This window comes from Ceratotherium simum, chromosome 32 (assembly GCF_057802395.1).
Source record: "Ceratotherium simum simum isolate JZ-2026a chromosome 32, ASM5780239v1, whole genome shotgun sequence".
NCBI classification, from domain to species: domain Eukaryota; kingdom Metazoa; phylum Chordata; class Mammalia; order Perissodactyla; family Rhinocerotidae; genus Ceratotherium; species Ceratotherium simum.
In genome coordinates, this window is record NC_141931.1 from 27691846 (window position 1) to 27711547 (window position 19702).

Consider the following 19702-nt stretch of genomic DNA (forward strand, 5'->3'; position numbering starts at 1 on the left):
TCATGTTGTTTGTTGTGCTGTGTTCACTAAAGTGCATTTGACTATACACTAAATGGCTGTAGACTCTGATTCTCACTCAATTTTCAGGGGGCAACAAAACCGCCTGTAAATTGTTTCAATATATATGTCACCAGGCCACTGGACATGCGGTTTCACTAGGTCTGTGGTAGGATCCAGGTGACCGTTTTTAAAATTCTGATACACAAAAAGGATTAGAAATTCTGCCACAGACTGCTTTAGTTTTGGAGGTTCCAGACGTTTTTTTCCCTCTATGTTCAGGCTATCCGTCATCACTTTTTACTGCCATCGGTGTGTCTGATTTTAGCAGATCCTCCTCTGCCACTCTTACCTGTCCGAGGATAGCTCAGAAACTGGATAACCATATTTCTTGGAATGGTACGTAAATAACTGAATGAGAGTTTGAGCAGTTTTACAAGTGAAATATAAGCTTTTGGTGGGTGGGCTTTTGAGATATCTTACAGTTTTTCCTACTTCTTGATTTTCATCTGTTATCTAGATCAGTGCTTCTCAAACTTTAGCATGCAGACAAATCACCTGGGGAGAAATGCTGGCATTTCTAATAAACTCCTCATTGATACTGTCAAGCTGCAGTTCCCAATGATCAGACAGGAATAGTGTTAAAAGATAACAGTTATTACTAACTTCTCATTTAATAATCCACATAATTCGTGCTTACCTCGTTTTCTTTTCTGAGGAAACTGTCCTTTAACTAATTTGAGAGTGGCTGGAGAGTCTGAACACTTGTTTGCTCCAGCAGGAGTTCTTTTGGGGAAGGGACGGCACAAGTTCACCCTTTTACTCTGTACCCCGGGCGGCATGCTCGCCTTTCTCTTAGGCCGAACTCTCAGATTGGATGCTGGACTTAAAGGAACCACAGCTCTCTGCCTTGCTTTAAACATTTCTTCAGAATTCCTCTCTGTTTCAGCTTCTTTTCTTACTTCTGCCTCTGAGTCAAGAAATTCAGGATCTGGAGTCATAACTAAAGAAAATCCAGCATCACAAATTCCATCTGAAATATAAGGAGATTGAGGACGCTCTGCCAATAAATCTAACGCAGTCGATACTTCCAAAATGTACCCACTAGGATCTGAAAAATAAGACTTCAACTGAGTTAAAGATTGTAAAGGGCACTTTTCAGCTGGAGGAACCAAGTCAAAACCATTGGACAATTTGCCGAAGAATGCAGTATCTTTAATTCCCTCCTGAGAAGCAGCCAATGAAGGACTTTTGTCCACCTTGTACAGTTCTTGGAAATTATGCTTTACTAATGTGTTTGGACAGATTCCTTCTTCAGTAAACGATTTCTTTGCCTCTAGCAGGGCACAATTAAGGGCAGGTAAAATAGGTATCACCTTCAATGAGACATCATCTTCAACTTTCAAGTCTTTCAGCCCTGAAATACATATACATACATTAAAAACCTCAAGTTGTGTGTTTTTTTCTTTGTTTAGTTTTTTTTTTTTTTTTTTTTTACAAAAACAAGCAGGAAAAACATGCTTTAGATTATAAAATTATACGATGGTTAACTATGATATAGTGTTTCAAATGGTAATCTAAATGACAATTAATAGAAGACTTATGGGTATATTTAATGAATATATACATATCTCCATATATATGAAATCACACACACACAGAACCAAAAAAGAATCATTCAGATGCAACCACTTGGTTACAATGAAGAAGGCAGATCTGCCTCCAGCTCCGTCTCATCTGACCAGGAGCCCAGCGTGACCTCGATGCACTGTCAGAGCAATGGCACCGGCTTTGGCAGATTTGCTTTTCTGCTTTTTAATTCTCACCTTCTGCTTTTAAAATATATCTTATTTTATCTATACCTTATATAACTTACTTTAAATTCTTCTAAGAAGCTACAATGCAAACCAACTGAACTGAAAAAAGTAAAACCCTTAAGTAACCCCCAAATCTCATGGTTAATAACTATTGGTGTCTTGGTTTCTCTATCAAACGGAATAAAAATTTTTTAAAATTTAAGTAACTACACTGACAGTCTGCATTTCACTTCCTTTCCCCGGCTCACTCTTTAACTGCAATGCTAATTTTTCAGCAAATCAATAACCTAAAGGAAAACACTAAAAGGGGAAAAAAGAGAAGTCAGGTTTCTGAGAAGTGGGTAATAAAATCCTAGAAATTTAAGTCATCACTAATAAAAATCCAGAGATGACATAGACTTCTGGTGTCTACTAAACTGAAGTATATACGCTTCTTTAAATATTATTATTATTTTTATTTTATTTATTTATTTTTTTCCCCCAAAGCCCCAGTAGATAGTTGTACGTCATAGCTGCACTTCCTTCTAGTTGCTGTATGTGGAACACAGCCTCAGCGTGGTTGGAGAAGCGGTGCGTTGGTGCGCACCTGGGATCCGAACCCGGGCCGCCAGCAGCGGAGTGCTCGCACTTAACCGCTAAGCCACGGGGCCGGCCCTATACGCTTCTTTTTAAAGAAAAAGTCATTGTAAAATTAAGTAACACCAAGTTAGTTAATTTGTACTACTAAATTTAAGTAATTTGTACTACTAAATGTACTACTAAAATTAAGTAACACCAAGTTAGTTAAAATGTACTGAATACATTTGTACTTGAGCAGGTATTAGGAAAAGGAAAAGGATGGCAAATATAAATAAATAGGAAAATGTGCCTAGACATTCAAATAAAAATTCCTTTCTTTTTATTTCATCATTTAAAAAGTAACAAGTGAAGGAAAAATAGAACAAAAAGTTCTTATGTACTTCTAACAGTTCACAATGAAGTAGTATTTTTCTAGACAAATCAATTATTTCAAGAATTTGGGAAGACAGAATCCAGAATGATTGTAACAGACTATTATAAAATCCATGAAAAAGAACTTTTTAAGTCTGCTAAGCAAAGTATCACTCAATTTAAAACAAACAACCCTGGCTCTGAACCTCCAAACTGCCATCAATAGAAACTGCCTAACGAGCCAGAGGAGGCCATGAGCACCGGGACACAGCACTGCAGTGTTTATTCCCACAGCAATCCTGGGCTGTTCAACACTGAAGGGTACAGGTACTGATGTTTCTTATTTGTGCGGCAGTTTACGTTTAAAATAAGAATAGTCAGAGGTCTCTTACAGAAGAGGGAGGCAGTATGGGACGGAGTTGGAAGCCAGCTTGAGAGTCAGTTGTTTGACCTTGGGCAAGTTTAAGTCTCAGTTTCCTCATCTTTGAAATGGTCATAATAAGAACGCCTATTTTAAGGGCTGCGAAATCAATTACACCTAGCACAATACCTGACATAGGAAAAGCTTGAAAAGTGTGAACAGCTCCTGCCATTACGTTGCTATAACTGGTAATGTTTTGCTTAGTACAAAGAAGTGATGCCTAAGAAAGTGCCATTCTCCACTTTGAGTAACTGAACACAATTTTAAAAAATCAACTTTAAAAATCCTTTTGTATTGGTTGTAACTTTATAAATGCTACACACAATTTTATGTTTAAACACACAAAGTATAACTATAAAACAATGAGGAAAATTTCCTCATATGACAAAAAGAAGTGACTCATTTACTTCCATTTATTTATACGTTCAGCAAACATTTATTATTTTTCAGGTGCCTGGCATTGTTAGGCAGTAAGGATACAGCAGAATTTAAGAAGGGCAGGCATTGCGCCGGCCCCGTGGTTTGGCGGTTAAGTGCGCGCACTCTGCTACTGGCGGCCCGGGTTCGGATCCCGGGCGCACACCGATGCACCGCTTCTCCGGCCATGCTGAGGCCGTGTCCCACATACAGCAAGTGGAAGGATGTGCAACTATGACGTACAACTATCTACGGGGGGCTTTGGGGGAAAAAAAAAAAGGAGGAGGATTGGCAATAGATCTTAGCTCAGAGCCGGTCTTCCTCAGCAAAAAGAGGAGGATTAGCACGGATGTTAGCTCAGGGCTGATCTTCCTCACAAAAAAAAAAAAAAAAAAAAGAAGGGCAGGCATTAAATAATTATACAAATAAATATTTAAGTTACATTGATGATAAGCCTAGGGCTCTTCATTGAGGGAAGAGTGGTGACAGGAATCAATAAAGTGGTATTTAAACTGACACCTGACAGACAAGAGTCACAGGCTAAAGCAGGGCTTCTCCTCTGATTTTATTCATTATCTCCCCCCACCCCCAGAGGCCTTTTAGACTTCGTTTCCTAATTGTTCTTTGAAATTTTAAACCAGAGATATACTGTATATCTATTTATATACTATATGAGTAATATTTTTTTGCCTCTAAGAGCCAATTCTTGGTCCTATGGGGGTCAACATCACCCGATAAAGGGAAAGGAGACAAGGAGTCCAGAGAGAGGGAACTGCATCTGTGAAGGCCCTGAGTCACATTTACTAGGCAGACTATGATAAAAGTATCTCCTAGCTCTTGTTCAAAAACAAATGAATTCAGTTTGGGACATGCTGAATTTGAGGGACATCTAAGTGGAAATGTCAACAGACAGGTAGATATGAGGGTGTGAAACTGAGAAGAAATGATAAGCCTACAAAGGAGATAAAGAAAGACCAACCAGGGAGGTTAAAGGAAGAGAGTTAAGAGAAGAAAACAGTTAAGTAAGATGAGGACTGAAACAGGGCCAACAGATTCAGTGAACTGCAAGCCACTGTGCCCTTACCTGTAGACGGGGATGAACGGAACAAATGTAACCCATGTAGCCCCATTCGCTCATCTCCAAAATCTACACAGAATGAGTGAGAATTAGAGAAAAGTTAGGTGGTTGATCTTATAAAACAAAAGTAAACACACTGAAAAATATTTCTTCAAAAAAGTTGTCCTTACTTGTTTCTGATATTAAGGCTGATGATGTAAGTAAAATGAAAAACCCCCGCTCTTCTAAGCATTTGATGATTGCCTTAAAAATAAGAAAAAAAAAAAGAAAGAAGATTCAGTTCCTCTCTCCTTCTCCCTCTATCACATTCTACAGTGGATTTTGAGCTCATGAAAAGTAAAAAAACCAAAAAAACCCCCCAAAACTCTTGAAACGTTACTGTTCATGGGAATAAGAATTATTTTGTCCTCCAGTATCAGAAACTGCAAGTTCCTTAGTGCTCAAATAATCTTGGCCTTGTTAGGGCTACATATACTAACTAGAACCTCCAGGATTAGTTTTAGTATATGTGTTCAACTACATAACAAATCAATCAGAAAAGACTTATTTCATGTTTTCATTGAGATGCTTGACATTTCATACTGCTGCCTAAGGAGCCAATCTGTTACCATTTAGTCTCTACGAATTAAAGGTGGATCAGACCTATGATTAGCATCTTAAGCTCATGTTTACATGAAACATCACAGAATCCTGGAACCAGAAAGACTGAAAGACATCATCCAATAAAAGAATCCTTTCTACAGCAGCCTAAGAGACAGAAAATAATAGAAAATAACATAATTAGGTCCGTGGCAATAAGAAATGCAGATGAAAATAAATTCTTCCTCTTTTTTTTCCCCTCTACCACAGCCTTCAGGGAAACCTTGAGCTCAAGAAAAAAAAATTTTGAAATTTTAATGTTTCCAGTAACTATGGGAATTTTGTCCCCAGAGAGCAGGGGAAGTTATCTAAAAGCCATCATTCTAAATCATAAAAATAACAGTTCTTCTTTTCCATTATTCACCATTTCAAAAGCCTATATACCCATAACAAAGATAAAATCCAATATTCTTTTCAGTTATAAAACTGAAAAAAAATATAACATTTTAGAAAATAAAGTGACAAAACATTCTATTTCAAAAATTGATAGGTCATAAGCCTATAAATATGGTAAATCAATAAATTTTTCAATAACAATTCAAGTATGAAAAAAGTCTTCTTTTCTAATTATTATATTAGAACTAAGTTATGATGCTGATACTTCACTCACAGGAACAATCACTACTGTGACTCTTCATATGTTTCTATTATAGCCCCTACACATTTATAGTTTACATTTTTGTCTCCTCCACAGTCTTATAAGTTCCTTGATGGCAGGGACTATTTTGTATTTTTTCTTCAAGCACTCAAGAAAGAATTACTGAATAAATATACCAATAGTTTTATATATATATATATATATATATATATATATATATATAGCTTTCGGTATCTATTAAACTGCAAACAGGTATAATTCTTGTTTCACTTTCTATTGATGTAGAAAGTGAAAGTGACAATAACTAGCCTCTATACTGTTCTGTATTTTAGTTTTGTCATATAGATGAAAACTATATCTACTTAAAACCATACATTTCTATCTTCCAAAAACTGTGCAAATAAAACAGAAATATGTAGTATATCTTAGTCTCTCAAATCATGTACTGAAAGAGCTACATAAAGTTCCTATTTTAACCTTTGTGAGGAGAAATCATAGAATCTTTTAAATATGTACTTCTAGTCTCTTCCATTTACACACAGAAAAGTATAGTCATACATGTCCTTAACACCCTTTTTTTTTAATAATAATTTTATTTATTTATTTTCCCCCCAAAGCCCCAGTAGATAGTTGTATGTCACAGCTGCACATCCTTCTAGTTGCTGTATGTGGGACGCGGCCTCAGCATGGCCAGAGAAGCGGTGCGTCGGTGTGCGCCCGGGATCTGAACCCGGGCTGCCAGTAGCAGAGCGTGCGCACTTAACCACTAAGCCACGGGGCCGGCCCTTAACACCCTTTTAAAAAGACACCTTGCTCTGTACTGTTCTTGAAGTTCAGTGTTCTTAGGTACAAACCCACATAAACTTTATTCAAGGGACATTTATTGCCCCTCCACTATACACCAGGCACTAAGGAGTCAAAGATGCTTAAGACATGATACCTGCCCTCAAGGAACTCAATGTCTAGTTGGGGAGAGACTGATATATTTAATTACTCATAATATGATGAGGCAAGTAAAGAAGCATGGAGCACTGAGGAGGAAAGACCTTGTGTAATATGTAATTTCTATAATTAATTCTTCTCTCACTTTTTTTTTTGCAAGGAAAGATTCGCCCTCAGCTAACATCTGTTGCCAATCTTCCTCTTTTTCTTCTTTCTCCCCAAAGCCCCAGTACATGGTTGTATACCCTAGTTGTAAGTTGTTGTAGCTCTTCTACATGAGCCACTGCCACAGCGTGGCAACTGACAGATGGGTGGCGTGGTTCCGTGACTGGGAAGTGAACCCAGGCTGCCAAAGCACTGAGTGCCAAACTTTGACCACTGGGCTGGCCATCAGGGCTGGCTCGTATAATCAATTATTAATAAACAGGTTTCAAAGCAAAGTTCTGCACCAAGTCTCCACTACTTTCAATACTGTAAGTACTCACAAGTAGTCCCTTAACTAATGCATTTTCTGAAAATATCTGGACTTTTTCCCTTTTAATTTCCAAATATAAAATGGACTACGTCACTTCAAAAAACAGAGCCTACAATCCTACAGTAGATATTCAACAGATATTCCACTCAGCATCCAATGTCACCTAGTCCACCTCTGCACTGCAGAGATGGTTCTCCTCTGCTGTGCAGCACTACTGCAGATTGGGTGGGACTGATCTCATACCCAGTTCTGGAAGGTGAGGCCTGAGCTAATCAGTGTAGTCCATTCCCTTTTCAGTTACTAGTTGAGGGATACACAAATGACATAAACTGGTCTAATGAAACTGAAGTAATGGTTTGGAGGAGAGGTTCTCTCACTCTCTGGATGCAAAAAGGAACCATGTAGCCCTGACTGGCAACCTCAGGACAAAACTATCACACAGAGAAGAGTGAAGCTGAAAGAGAAAGAGTCCTGAGCAAACAGCACTAGAATTTGCCTTATCACCTAGAATTGGAAAGTGAGTCTATTAAATCCCTTTACTGTTTAAGCCAGTTTGGGTTTCTGTTATATGCAACTCAAAGTATATTAACTGACACTATTCCTAAAACAGATTACCTTCACAACTTATACTATACATGTTCCATTTTAATTTATTGATTTCTCGCTATCTACTATGGAGGACAGTGGGTCATCATGTCACTAAAGGGCTCAGACTTGTGTGGCCGCTGTTCCACACTTACATCATTTCCCTTGGGATGTTTAGGAATCACTCACCATAAAGTCAGCATCTACTCCTACCCTCACATTGAGGAGCCCTGGGTAACGTAACAGAGATAAGTCTTTGTATCCTTATATTTTTCTCAGTAGAGTCTTACATTCTACAGTATGGAAACAGTAGAAGCAGCAACTTTTTTTTTCCTTATAAACTTACAGATAGACACAGATCACTTTTAAAGAAGTATCTCACAAGTGGTCCTTTGATTAATGCAGAAACACTAAGGATCTACTCAATTCTTCCATCATAAAACAAAAACAACAACAACAAAAAAGGATTTGAGGAAAACTGTCCTCTTATTCTTAAAATCAGGAGTATAAACTGACTAGTGAGACAACAAAAGTAAGATACAAAGGGGATGAAAATGCTAGTCAATAAATATTGTGTCAATAATTATTAAACAATGAAAATCCTTTCAGCAAAGCTTAAATAATTCAACCTTGACACAGACAACTAATAATTAGGTATCAATTTCTTAATTTAAGGAAAAAATAATAATTATATTTCAAATTGATGATTCTTACCAATTGCTTATTTTTAATGTATTCTGTTAGTTTATCTATTTTTTCCCCTTGTTTGTTTGACAATTCCACCTCATACATATCGAAGCACATATCTTGGCAACAGACTGTGGAGAAAATCAGAGAAACAGAACATGTCTTATTTTAAAATGGTATTATGCTTTTCTATAACCAATTTATTCATTTTATATGTTAAAAAGATGAAAGAAGTACTAGGAATACTATTCAAAAAACATTTATCATTCAATGTTCTTGGTTATAAAACTCCTTAATAAAAAGTTACTGTACAAAGTATTTGAAAACAACACTATCATTTATACTGACAGTACTATAAGATTAACAAGACAAATACTATATAAATAATATAAACATCAATGTTCCATGAATTAATCTAAATGACTGAGAAACTTCCTTCTCACATTTTCTGCTTCATTTAAAAGTACATAAATAAATAAAAACAACCACAAAAATTCTGTTCTCCTTGAAAGGAAGGGTTATGAGTTTCCAACTATTACTAAGCATATCCTGTTCACCTAATTCCCTCAGTATTCTATACTACAGCTAGTCTTTGCCATCTTAGATGAAACTACCTTTCCAAGGAAATGAATCACAAAGCAACTCTACAACTTTCCCAAAAGACTCTTTTAAGAATCACTTAAGGGAAACCAGGAGAGAGAGGGAGAGGGAGAGGGAGGGGGAGGGGGACGGGGACGGAGGGAGAGAGAGACGGAGGGAGAGAGAGATGGAGAGAGAGGGTGAGAGAGGGAGAGAGAGGGAGAGAGAGGGAGAGAGAGGGAGAGAGAGGGAGAGAGAGGGAGAGAGAGGGAGAGAGAGGGAGAGGGAAATAACTGAAACTGAAACAAAGCCTAAGGCATGCAGTGTATCATTACATTTGAACAGACCTTTTTGCTCCAAGTAATTCTGTTTTCTAAAGGCAGCTTCTGGTAGCCTTTTTTTCAAAGCTGATACTTTCATTACATACTTAAAATCTAGTTCACGTGGGCTAAAAAACAAACCAACAATATCATGCAATGCAATAAACACAAACAACAGCTTCATAATTTTTGGTTTTCTAATATAAATGTAAACAAAGATAACATAACCACAAAAAGTCCTTTAACTGACAAATTTCAGGTCAAATAATGTGCCTATTTATAAATATTACAGATTTTCAAATATATGATCCCATAGACCATAGTCTGCAAGTATGTTCACATTTCCTGAATGCATGTATTTTTGGTATAACCAAAATAAACAGATGTGTGGAAGAATTATACATACTGGCATGAGAATTTTCTAAAAATTATGCTACGTAAGAGTTGAAAACTTTTGACGATATTGGATTGCCTACCACGAGTGCCCAAGAATGAACCACATCCAGACTTTTGCATCACTTCCCCTGACTACTTTTTCCTTCTTTAAAATTCATTTTTAAATACTTGCAGACTTATAGATGCCCTCTTTTCCCCTAAATACTTCTGTGTGTCCTTAAAAAAAGACGTTCCCTTATAAAACAACAAAACAATGAGCACAATCAAGAAATTAACAATGATACACTACAATTATTTAACCTAAAGACCTCATTCAAATTTTGCCAACTATCTCACTAAGGTCCTTTATAACAAAACAATTTTTTTTCCAGTCCAGGATCCAATCCAGGATGACACACTGCATTTAGTTATGTCTCTTTAGCCTCCTTCAATCAGGAACAGTCTCTTAGTCTTTCTCTTTAATGACCTTGATAGTTTTGAAGATTACAGACCATTTATTTTGCAAAATGTCCCTCAATGTGGGTATGTCTAATATTTCCTTCTGATTAGATTGGCAGGAATACCACGGAAGTGATATCATGTCCCTCTCTGTGCATGATATCAGGAAGCACACAACGTTTATTCCATTCCTGGTGACGTTAACTTAAGCACTTAGTTAAGGTGGTATCTGCAGTTTTTCCATTATAAAGTCTGTATTTTCCCCTTTTGATTGATAAGTAAGTTTTGGGGATATATTGTGATATACATAAATATCATCGACTTTCCCTTACTATTTTGAGCATCCACTGATTATTATGGTGTTGCCAAATGGTGATTTTCTTATGCCATCGTTCTCTCTACACTTATTAGTTGCACTCTGTAGTGAGAAAGAACTTGCCCTTCTCTCCCATTTATTTATTCAAAGAATTCTTACTTCATTCTATGGATTATAATATTCCTCCCTCTTCTTAAAAAAGGCCAATAGAAAGAAAATGAATTCTGAGAGCACATCAGTTTTCACCTTATATTTCAATTAAACTATGTCTACCTTTCAATGGTTTGGGGTGCAAACTAAGAACAGACTAAACAAAGATGCCCTTCACAGTCCCCTGGAGGAAAATATTATGATAATTCATTGTAATGAAAATACATGTGACAGCTATTCTACTTAATACTAGCCTAGGAAAATCATGTGAAAATTAGAAAATCACATACCACAAATCTTAATAAAGACTCAAAAACAGAATTAAGTGGCTATAATCTGCTGCATCTGCTATCCAGGCAAATCTAATTTGTTTCTTGCAGAAAGTCAAACTTCTAGTATCAAATCAATTTAATTTAGCCTGAGAGGTCACTTTCCCATGAACAGATTAAGACACTAAAATTTAAAAAGTGATTTGTCAAAGATTATAAAACCAACTTATTACAAAGCCAAGAGCAGAATTTATCTGAATTTACGTCTCCTGTGTCATGACCCTGTGCTCTATGCATCTACCCAAAAGTAATCTAAAACGAAGTACTATTGCTGTATTTCACACCAGTGCTAACAAGCAAGACTTTACAATGAGAGTTAAAAAATTATACAAGCATTAATAAAGGACAAAAATTCAACACTTACAGTTGTGTTGGCACCACTGAACCATAAGAGGACCAAAGAGTTATATCACACAGTTGGCAGCCTTGAATAATTAATTTGCCTTTCCACGGAGAGGTAACAACTTTAAGAAATGAGGGTAAGAAAGAAACTGATTATTTCATTTATGAATAAAACATTTACTTAAAACCTAAAAACCTAAAAGAATCAATTAAATAATGCTTACCATTTTCACTGAGTTCAAGTCTAGGGAAAAAAAAAAAACATTTTTATAAGAGCAAAGGAAACAAACCCAGTAAAACAAAGTGTGCACATAATTACTTACATGCTTTTATGAGCTGGTGCTGCCATCTTTTTAGGTTCCCTGTACTGAAAAGCTACAATCACATAAGGACAGATCTGTCTGGGTCGCTCATTAACAGTGCTGCCTGAAAGTTCATAGAGGTAATACTAAAAGAAAAGAAATGAGCATCATCAGGGTAGCACTATGAAATTCCATATGCACCAAGTTTATCTCAACCCCACCCAGTCCTGAAATTTAACACATTAGATTCGGAAACGTATCTTGGGAATGACATATTCCCAGATGACTATACCTGACTCAGTTCAAAGGCGCGAAAATGACTCGTCTTGTGAGAAACCTTGTTAGTATTTGCAGCCACGTGGCAATCATAGCCAGAAGATGGGCTAGTATAGTTAGCTGTATAATTCTCAGACACAAACTTGACTTTTCCCTAGAATAAAAATATTAAGACTAATCAGATATCTTCAAATAGCAATAATCTTACTCTAGGATTCATTTTTAAAAGTAGCCTAATAAGGATGTGGATGTATTTCAAAGACTAGTTAACTGCGTTAAGAACTATGGTTCTCAGAAAATTATCTTAAGGCCAATATTCACGAACCCCTTAAAATTGTATAGGCATACCTTGGAGATACTGCATGTTTGGTTCTATACCATTGCAGTAAAGCAAATACTGCAACAAAGTGAGTTACATGAATTTTTTGGTTTCGCAGTGCATATAAAAGTTATGTTTACACTATAGTCTATTAAGTGTGCAATAACATTATGTCTAAAAAAACAATTACATACCTTAACTAAAAAATATTTTATTGCTAAAAGATGCTAACCATCATCTCAGCCTTCACCGAGTTGTAATCTTTTTGCTGGGGGAGGGTCTTGCCCCAATGCTGATGGCTGCTGACTGATCAGGGTGGTGGTTGCTGAAGGCTGGAGTGGCTGTGGCAATTTCTTAAAATAAGGCAAAAATAAAGTCTGCTGCAGTGATTGACTCTTCCTTTCATGAATTATTTCTCTGTAGCATGCGATGCTGTTTGACAGCATTACCCACAGCAGAACTTCTTTCAAAACTGGAGTCAATCCTCTCAAACCCTGTCACTGCTTTATCAACTAAGTTTATGTAATATTCTAAATCCTTTGTGGTCATTTCAACAATCTTCACAGCATCTTCACCAGGAGTAGATTCCATCTCAAGAAATAACTTTCTTTGCTCATCCATAAGAAGCAAGTCCTCATTGGTTAAAGTTTTATCATGCGATTGCAGCAATTCAGTCATATCTTCAGGCTCCACTTCTAATTCTAGTTCTCTTGTTATTTCCACCACATCTGCAGTTACTTCCTGCACAGAAATTATGATTCCCTCAAAGCCATCCATGAGGGTTGGAATCAACTTCTTCCAAACTCTTGTTAATGTTGATATTTTGACCTCTTCCCATGAATGTTCTTAATGGCATCTAGAATGATGAATCCCTTCCAGAAGGCTTCCAATTTACTTTACCCAGAACCATCAAAGTAATTACTATCCATGGCAGCTATAGCCTTATGAAATGTACTTCTTAAATAATAAGACTTGAAAGCCAAAATTACTCCTTGATCCATGGGCTGCAGAACGAATGTTGTATTAGCAGGCACGAAAACATTAACCTCGTATACTTCCATCAGAGCTCTTGGGTGACCAGATGCGTTGTCAATAAGCACTAATATTTGGAAAGGAATCTTTTTTCTGAGCAACAGGTCTCAACAGTGGGCTTAAAATATTCAGTAAACCATGTTGTAAACAGATGTACTGTCATCCAGGCTTTGTTGATCCATTTATATAGCACAGGCAGAGTAGATTTAGCATAATTCTTAAGGATCCTAGGATTTTTGGAATGCTAATGAGCACTTGTTTCAACTTGAAGTCACCAGATGCATTAGCCCCTAACAAGAGAGTCAGCCTATCTTGTGAAGCTTTGAAGCCAGGCAGTCACTTCTCTCTAGCTATGAAAGTCCTAGACGGCATCTACTTTCAATAGAAGGCTGTTTCACTACACTGAAAATCTGTTGTTTGGTGTAGCCACCCTCATTACTTATCTCAGCTAGATCTTCTGATAACCTGCTGCAGCTTCTGCATCAGCACTTGCTGCTTCACCTTGTACTTTTATGTTATGGAGATGGTTTCTTTCCCTAAACTTCATGAACCAACCTCTGCTCGTGTCAAACACTTCTTCTGCAGCTTCCTCCCCTCTCTGAGCCTTCACAGAACTGAAGGGAGTTAGGGCCTTGCTCTGGATTAGGCTTTGGCTTAAGAGAATATTGTGGCTAGTTTGATCTTCTATCCAGACCACTAAAACTTTCTCCTATCACCAGTAAGGCTGTTTTACTTTCTTATCATATGTGTGTTCACTGGAGTAAGCACTTTTAATTTCCTTCGAGAACTTTTCTTTTGCATTCACAACTTGGCTAACAGGTGCAAAAAGCCTAGCTTTTGGCCTATCTTGGCTTTCGACATACCTTCCTCACTAAGCTTATCCCTTTTAGCTTTTGATTTAAAGTGAGAGACGTGAGACTCTTCCTATCACTTGAACATTTAGAGGCCATTGCAAAGTTATTAATTGGTCTAATTTCAACACTGTTGTGTCTCAGGGTATAGGGAGGCCTGAGGAAAGGAAAGAGACGGGGAATGGCCAGTTGGTGGAGCAGTCAGAACACACACAACATTTATCGATTAAGTTCACCATCTTATATGGGCACGGTTCGTGCCACCCCAAAACAATTACAATAGTAACATCAAAGATCATGATCACAGATCACCTTAACAAATATAACAATGATGAAAAAGTTGGAAATATTGTTACAATTACCAAAATGTGACACAGAGACAGGAAGTGAGCAAATGCTATTGGAAAAATGGTGCCAATAGATTTGCTCGACACAGGATTGCCAGAAATCTTCAATTTGTGAAAAATACAATACCTGCAAAGAGCAATAAAGTGAAGTACAATAAAATGAGGTATGCCTGTATTTAAAAATCTAGTATGTCTGTGCATCCTCCTGAGGTAAATGTCCACAGTTTTTATCACAATATCAAAAAAGTACAGGAATCACCCCAAATTTAAGAGAACCATTTCTTTAAAAGAAAAATTATATAGCCCACCAGATTGGCTATCAATGACTATAAGATAAAAGATGACAAATGAAATCTAAAGCTTCAAAAGACAAGTTTCCAAACTGAAGTATTAATTATCAGTTGTAAATTACAGACCAAGATACACCTATTATGCCAGGACCCAGTAAATCAGCTAGGAGCAAATATGCAGTAAAGTGCTTAAGCAGGCCACTGGCCCTAATTACTGAACAGTCAATAGTATTTCCCATCATAGATTTCTCTTCATCAAGGGTTACATGTCTCCCAGAAAAAGAAAAAAAAAAAAAATTAAACCACAGTCAAGTTTACCATACAATGAAATATCATACAAGGATTTTAAAAGCTGTTTTGAATATAATGACGAATATGGAAAAAATAAAAATATACCAAATATATTTACCAAAATGAGGTATGAGATTATAGCCAACTTTTATTTTTATCTTTACAAGAATTTAACTACTTTAAAAAAAAAAGATTTCTTTTTGCTGCTAAGTCCTGCCTCTTCATTTATAGGACCACCAAAGGCAATACTAAGAAGTCAAAGAGGGCTGGCCCCGTGGCTTAGCGGTTAAGTACGCGCGCTCCACTACTGGTGGCCAGGGTTCGGATCCCGGGTGTGCACTGACGCACCACTTGACCAGCCACGCTGAGACCACGTCCCACATACAGCAACTAGCAGGATGTGCAACTATGACATACAACTATCTACTGGGGCTTTGGGGAAAAAAAGGAGGAGGACTGGCAATAGATGTTAGCTCAGAGCCGGTCTTCCTCAGCAAAAAGAGGAGGATTGGCATGGATGTTAGCTAGGGCTGATCTTCCTCACAAAAAAAAAAAAAAAGAAGTCAAAGAATATAAAGAGCACTTCTCAGTGAGCAATCACCACCTGTATCTTCTCTTCATCAAACAGCTTATGATGTTGGGTGTGGCTGGCTTTGGAGCAATCAAGTAAGAGGAACTAAAAGCGAAAACTAAACAGCAACATCCACCAGACAGGGTGGGACACGGGGGCAAGAACCCAAGGGTGAAGCACAATCTGACACAAATAAAAAACCGAATCTTTGTTAATTAAGCTGACAGGCACACTTTCTACAGCAGAATTATAGTACAGTCATGTGTCGCTAAACGACGGGGACTGTTCTGAGAAATGCGTTGTAAAGCGATTTTGTCACTGTGCGAACATCGTAGAGTGTACTTACACAAACCGGATGGTACAGCCTACTACTTCCCTAGGCTATATGGTACAGCCTATTGCTCCTAGACTACAAATCTGTACAGCATGATAATGTATGGAATACTGGAGGCAACTGTAACACAATGATAAGTATTTGTGTATCTTAAATATATCTAAACAAAGAAAAGGTACAGTAAAAATATGGTATAAAAGATAAAAAATGGTACACCTGTGTAGGACATTTACCATGAACGGAGCTTGCAGGACTGGAAGTTGCTCTGGGTGAGTCAGTGAGTGAGTGGTGAGTGAATGTGAAGGCCTAGGACATTACTGTACACTACTGTAGACTTTATAAACACTGTACATTTAGGCTACACTAAATTTTTTAAAAACTTTTCTTTTTTTTTCTTTTGTGAGGAAAATCAGCCCTGAGCTAACATCCATGCCAATCCTCCTCTTTTTTTGCCGAGGAAGACTGGCCCTGGGCTAACATCCGTGCCCATCTTCCTCCACTTTATATGGGATGCCGCCAGAGCATGGCCTAACAAGCGGTGCATCGGTGCGCAACTGGGGTTCCGAAGCCAGGCCGCCAGCAGCGGAGCGTGTGCACTTAACTGCTACGCCACTGGGCCAGCCCCTCAAATTTTTCTTTCTTCAATAATTAATCTTAGCTTACTGTAAGTTTCTTACTTTATAAATTTTAATTTTTAAAAAATTTTTCTCTCTTTTGTAGTAACACTTAGCTTAAAACATAAACACACTGTACAGCTGTACAAAAATATTTTCTTTATATCTTCATTCCATTAGTTTTTTTCTATTTTAAAGATTTTTATTTTTTTTTTTACTTTTTAAACTTTTTTGTTAAAAATTAAGACACAAACACACATTAGCCTAGGCCCACACAGGGTCAGGAGCATCAGTGTCACTGTCTACCACCTCCACACCTTGTCCCACTGGAAGGTCTTCAGGGGCAATAACACATGGCGCGGTCATCTCCTACGCTAACACCACCTTCTTCTGGAACACCTCCTGCAGGGCCTCCTGAGGCTCTTCTTGAGGAGGTGTCAGTCTTTTCAGAAATATGTCCATGGTGGTTTGCTTGGTTTGTTTCTCATTTTCGTCATAGATTTGGTTGTAAGCAGATAAGGCACCATGAACATTCCTCTGTATTAATGAAAACCTGTCAGTGTTGGGGTCCATGTTTTCACACTTTTTAAGGAGCTTCTTAAGGTCTGCAAATCTTCTGCTAAACCCTTCACTGAATTTTCTTGGGGATTCTTCTTCATTTTCTTCTCCTGCAGTTTCCTTTTCTCTTGACTCTTCGGCTATGCATTCCTGATGCAGTTCCAAGAACTCTTCATTAGTCAATTCCTCAGGAACCACCTCTAGGAGCTCCTCGATGTCACCTTCACCACACCCAGGTTAAAGTTGTTTACCATCGCAACCACAGCCTTGTTGATTTTTGCAACCTCTTCATCAGTGGAAAATCCTTTGAAGTCATGGACGAACCTCTGGAGTGTCTTCTCCCAGATGCCATTCATACATTCCTTGGCAACATCACCCCAAGCCTAAGCAAGGTTCCTGATGCAGTCATAGATGTGGTAATCTTTCCAGAATTGCATTAGGGTCTTCTCAGTGTCTTCCTCAGGTGCAGCAATAGCCTGGGCAAAGGACCTGCTCAGGCAGCAGGCCTTAAAAGCTGCTGTAACTTCTTGATATTTTGGTTGGATCGAAGAGGTGGTATTTGAAGGGAGAAGCACCACTTTGATGTGGGGATGAAGATCACCAATAAAAGGAGGAGCATTATCAACAATAAGCAAAGTCTTGAAAGGTATGTTATTCTCCAAACAGTACTTCTCCATTTCACTGGCACAGCAATTCAGGAGGGCATCTTGGAAGAGGAGCTGTGTCATCCCTGACTTCTATTGCTCCTGTGGTACACTGGCAGGGTGTGCTTACTGCTATACTTGAAGTATACTGCTATACTTACTGCTATACTGGGGTTCTCACTGTGCCAGATCACAAAGGGTTTCAATTTGTAGCCTGCATCATTGCCCCCAAGCAAAACTGTTATTATGTTCTTAAAAACCTTGAAACTTGGCACTGACTTGGCCTCCTCACGGATGACAGTCCTTTCAGGCATCCTTTTCCAGAACAGGGAAGTTTCACCCATACTGAATATTTGCTCTGGCAAGTAATTTTCCTCCACAATCAGCTTATCTAGAGTTTCCAAAAATTCTTCAGCTGCCTTCACATCACCACTTGCAGACTCACCACTCACTTTCACATTATATAATGAATAATGATTCTTGAATTGTTTAAACTGCACAGTGCTAGCAGTAAATTCAACATCATGCTTCCAGCCTTTTCTTTCAATATCACAAACAAATTCTTCTGCTTTGGCCATGATCATCATGGTATTGAGAGGGATACGCTTCTGCGTCTGGTCTTCAGTCAGGTCATTAGAAGTTTCTCCAAGTCTGATACAGGCCCTTCTTGAATTTTCTGTTAAGTCTCGCTGCCTTCAATAAAGCAGATCCTTTAACAGCTTCCATCATTTTGTTCTTGTTCTTCAAGATCACAGCTGTGGTGGAAAGGGATATGCCTGACTGGGGAGCAACAACCACCACTGATTTTCCACCTTTGTAGTCCTTAATCACTTTTAATTTTGTTTTCATGTCAATCTCTCAATGTGGTCTCTTACTGGCGACACTAGCAGTGGATCTTGTATTCTTAGGGGCCATGATGAACAAAACAACGCGAGGTTAAATTAAGCACGAGCAAATGATGCAATCAACAGACACGGTAAACACAAGATGTACGCGGCTGCTGCTGGCTTACATAACATGGCGTACTGGTTAACTGTCAATTTTTTATAAAATAAGTAGAAAGTACACTCTAAAATAACAATATAAAGTATAGGATAGTAAATACATAAACCAGTAACATAGTCATTTATCATTATCAAGTATTATGTACCATACACAATCGTATATGCTATACTTTTACACAACTGGCAGTGCAGTAGGTTTGTTTACACCAGCATCACTACAAACATGAGTAATATCTTGCGTTATGATGTTACAATGGCTATGATATCACTAGGCGACAGAAATTTTTTGGCTTACCTTACGGGACCACCGTCATATATGCAGTTCATCATATATGAACGACTGAAAATGTCGTTATGTGGCACGTGACTGTACTTATCATGGAGCAGAAGGAAGATAAGAGCGGAAAAGCAGTGATTGTGCACCAATGCAATGCTACTTTCCCTCCAGCTCTCGTGGACAAATTTTGAATATTAAGAGTTCACACTCTTAAAAAAAATCACTAGTGTTGGGTTTATAACCAAAGAGCTTAAGATAGCAAGAAAGCTAACACAAAAAGAAGACTACAGAATATATCCTCAAAAAGCCCACCACCCTCTAAAATCAGGGTTTTCCTACTATTTGAGTGAAAATTCTAATTGTGTGATTCACTTATACTGGACTATTTAAGGGTGCTTAAGAATCCCTGAGATGATCAGTTTTAGGTGCCACATAACGCTGTGAACAAGGTCCGAATGTTAGGGATAAAGAAATAAAGATGTCTTATTTTGACAATTTAAACCAGACAACAAATGTTGCTCTCTAAATTCATTTCT

General features: G+C 37.8%; 1 protein-coding gene across 3 annotated transcripts in view; it reads right to left on the reverse strand.

Annotated features, from left to right (window-relative positions):
* TASOR2 (transcription activation suppressor family member 2) overlaps positions 1–19702 on the reverse strand; it is an 81095-nt gene that overhangs the window by 26630 nt on the left and 34763 nt on the right. For all 3 annotated transcript variants that reach the window (XM_087420863.1, XM_087420864.1, XM_087420862.1), the window contains 9 exons: positions 12051–12188; positions 11780–11904; positions 11681–11700; positions 11479–11578; positions 9513–9613; positions 8614–8717; positions 4831–4903; positions 4667–4729; positions 698–1414 (listed from right to left, as the gene is read on the reverse strand). In XM_087420863.1, coding sequence (XP_087276989.1) covers positions 698–1414; positions 4667–4729; positions 4831–4903; positions 8614–8717; positions 9513–9613; positions 11479–11578; positions 11681–11700; positions 11780–11904; positions 12051–12188 — 1441 coding nt within the window. The remainder of the gene's footprint in view (positions 1–697; positions 1415–4666; positions 4730–4830; positions 4904–8613; positions 8718–9512; positions 9614–11478; positions 11579–11680; positions 11701–11779; positions 11905–12050; positions 12189–19702) is intronic.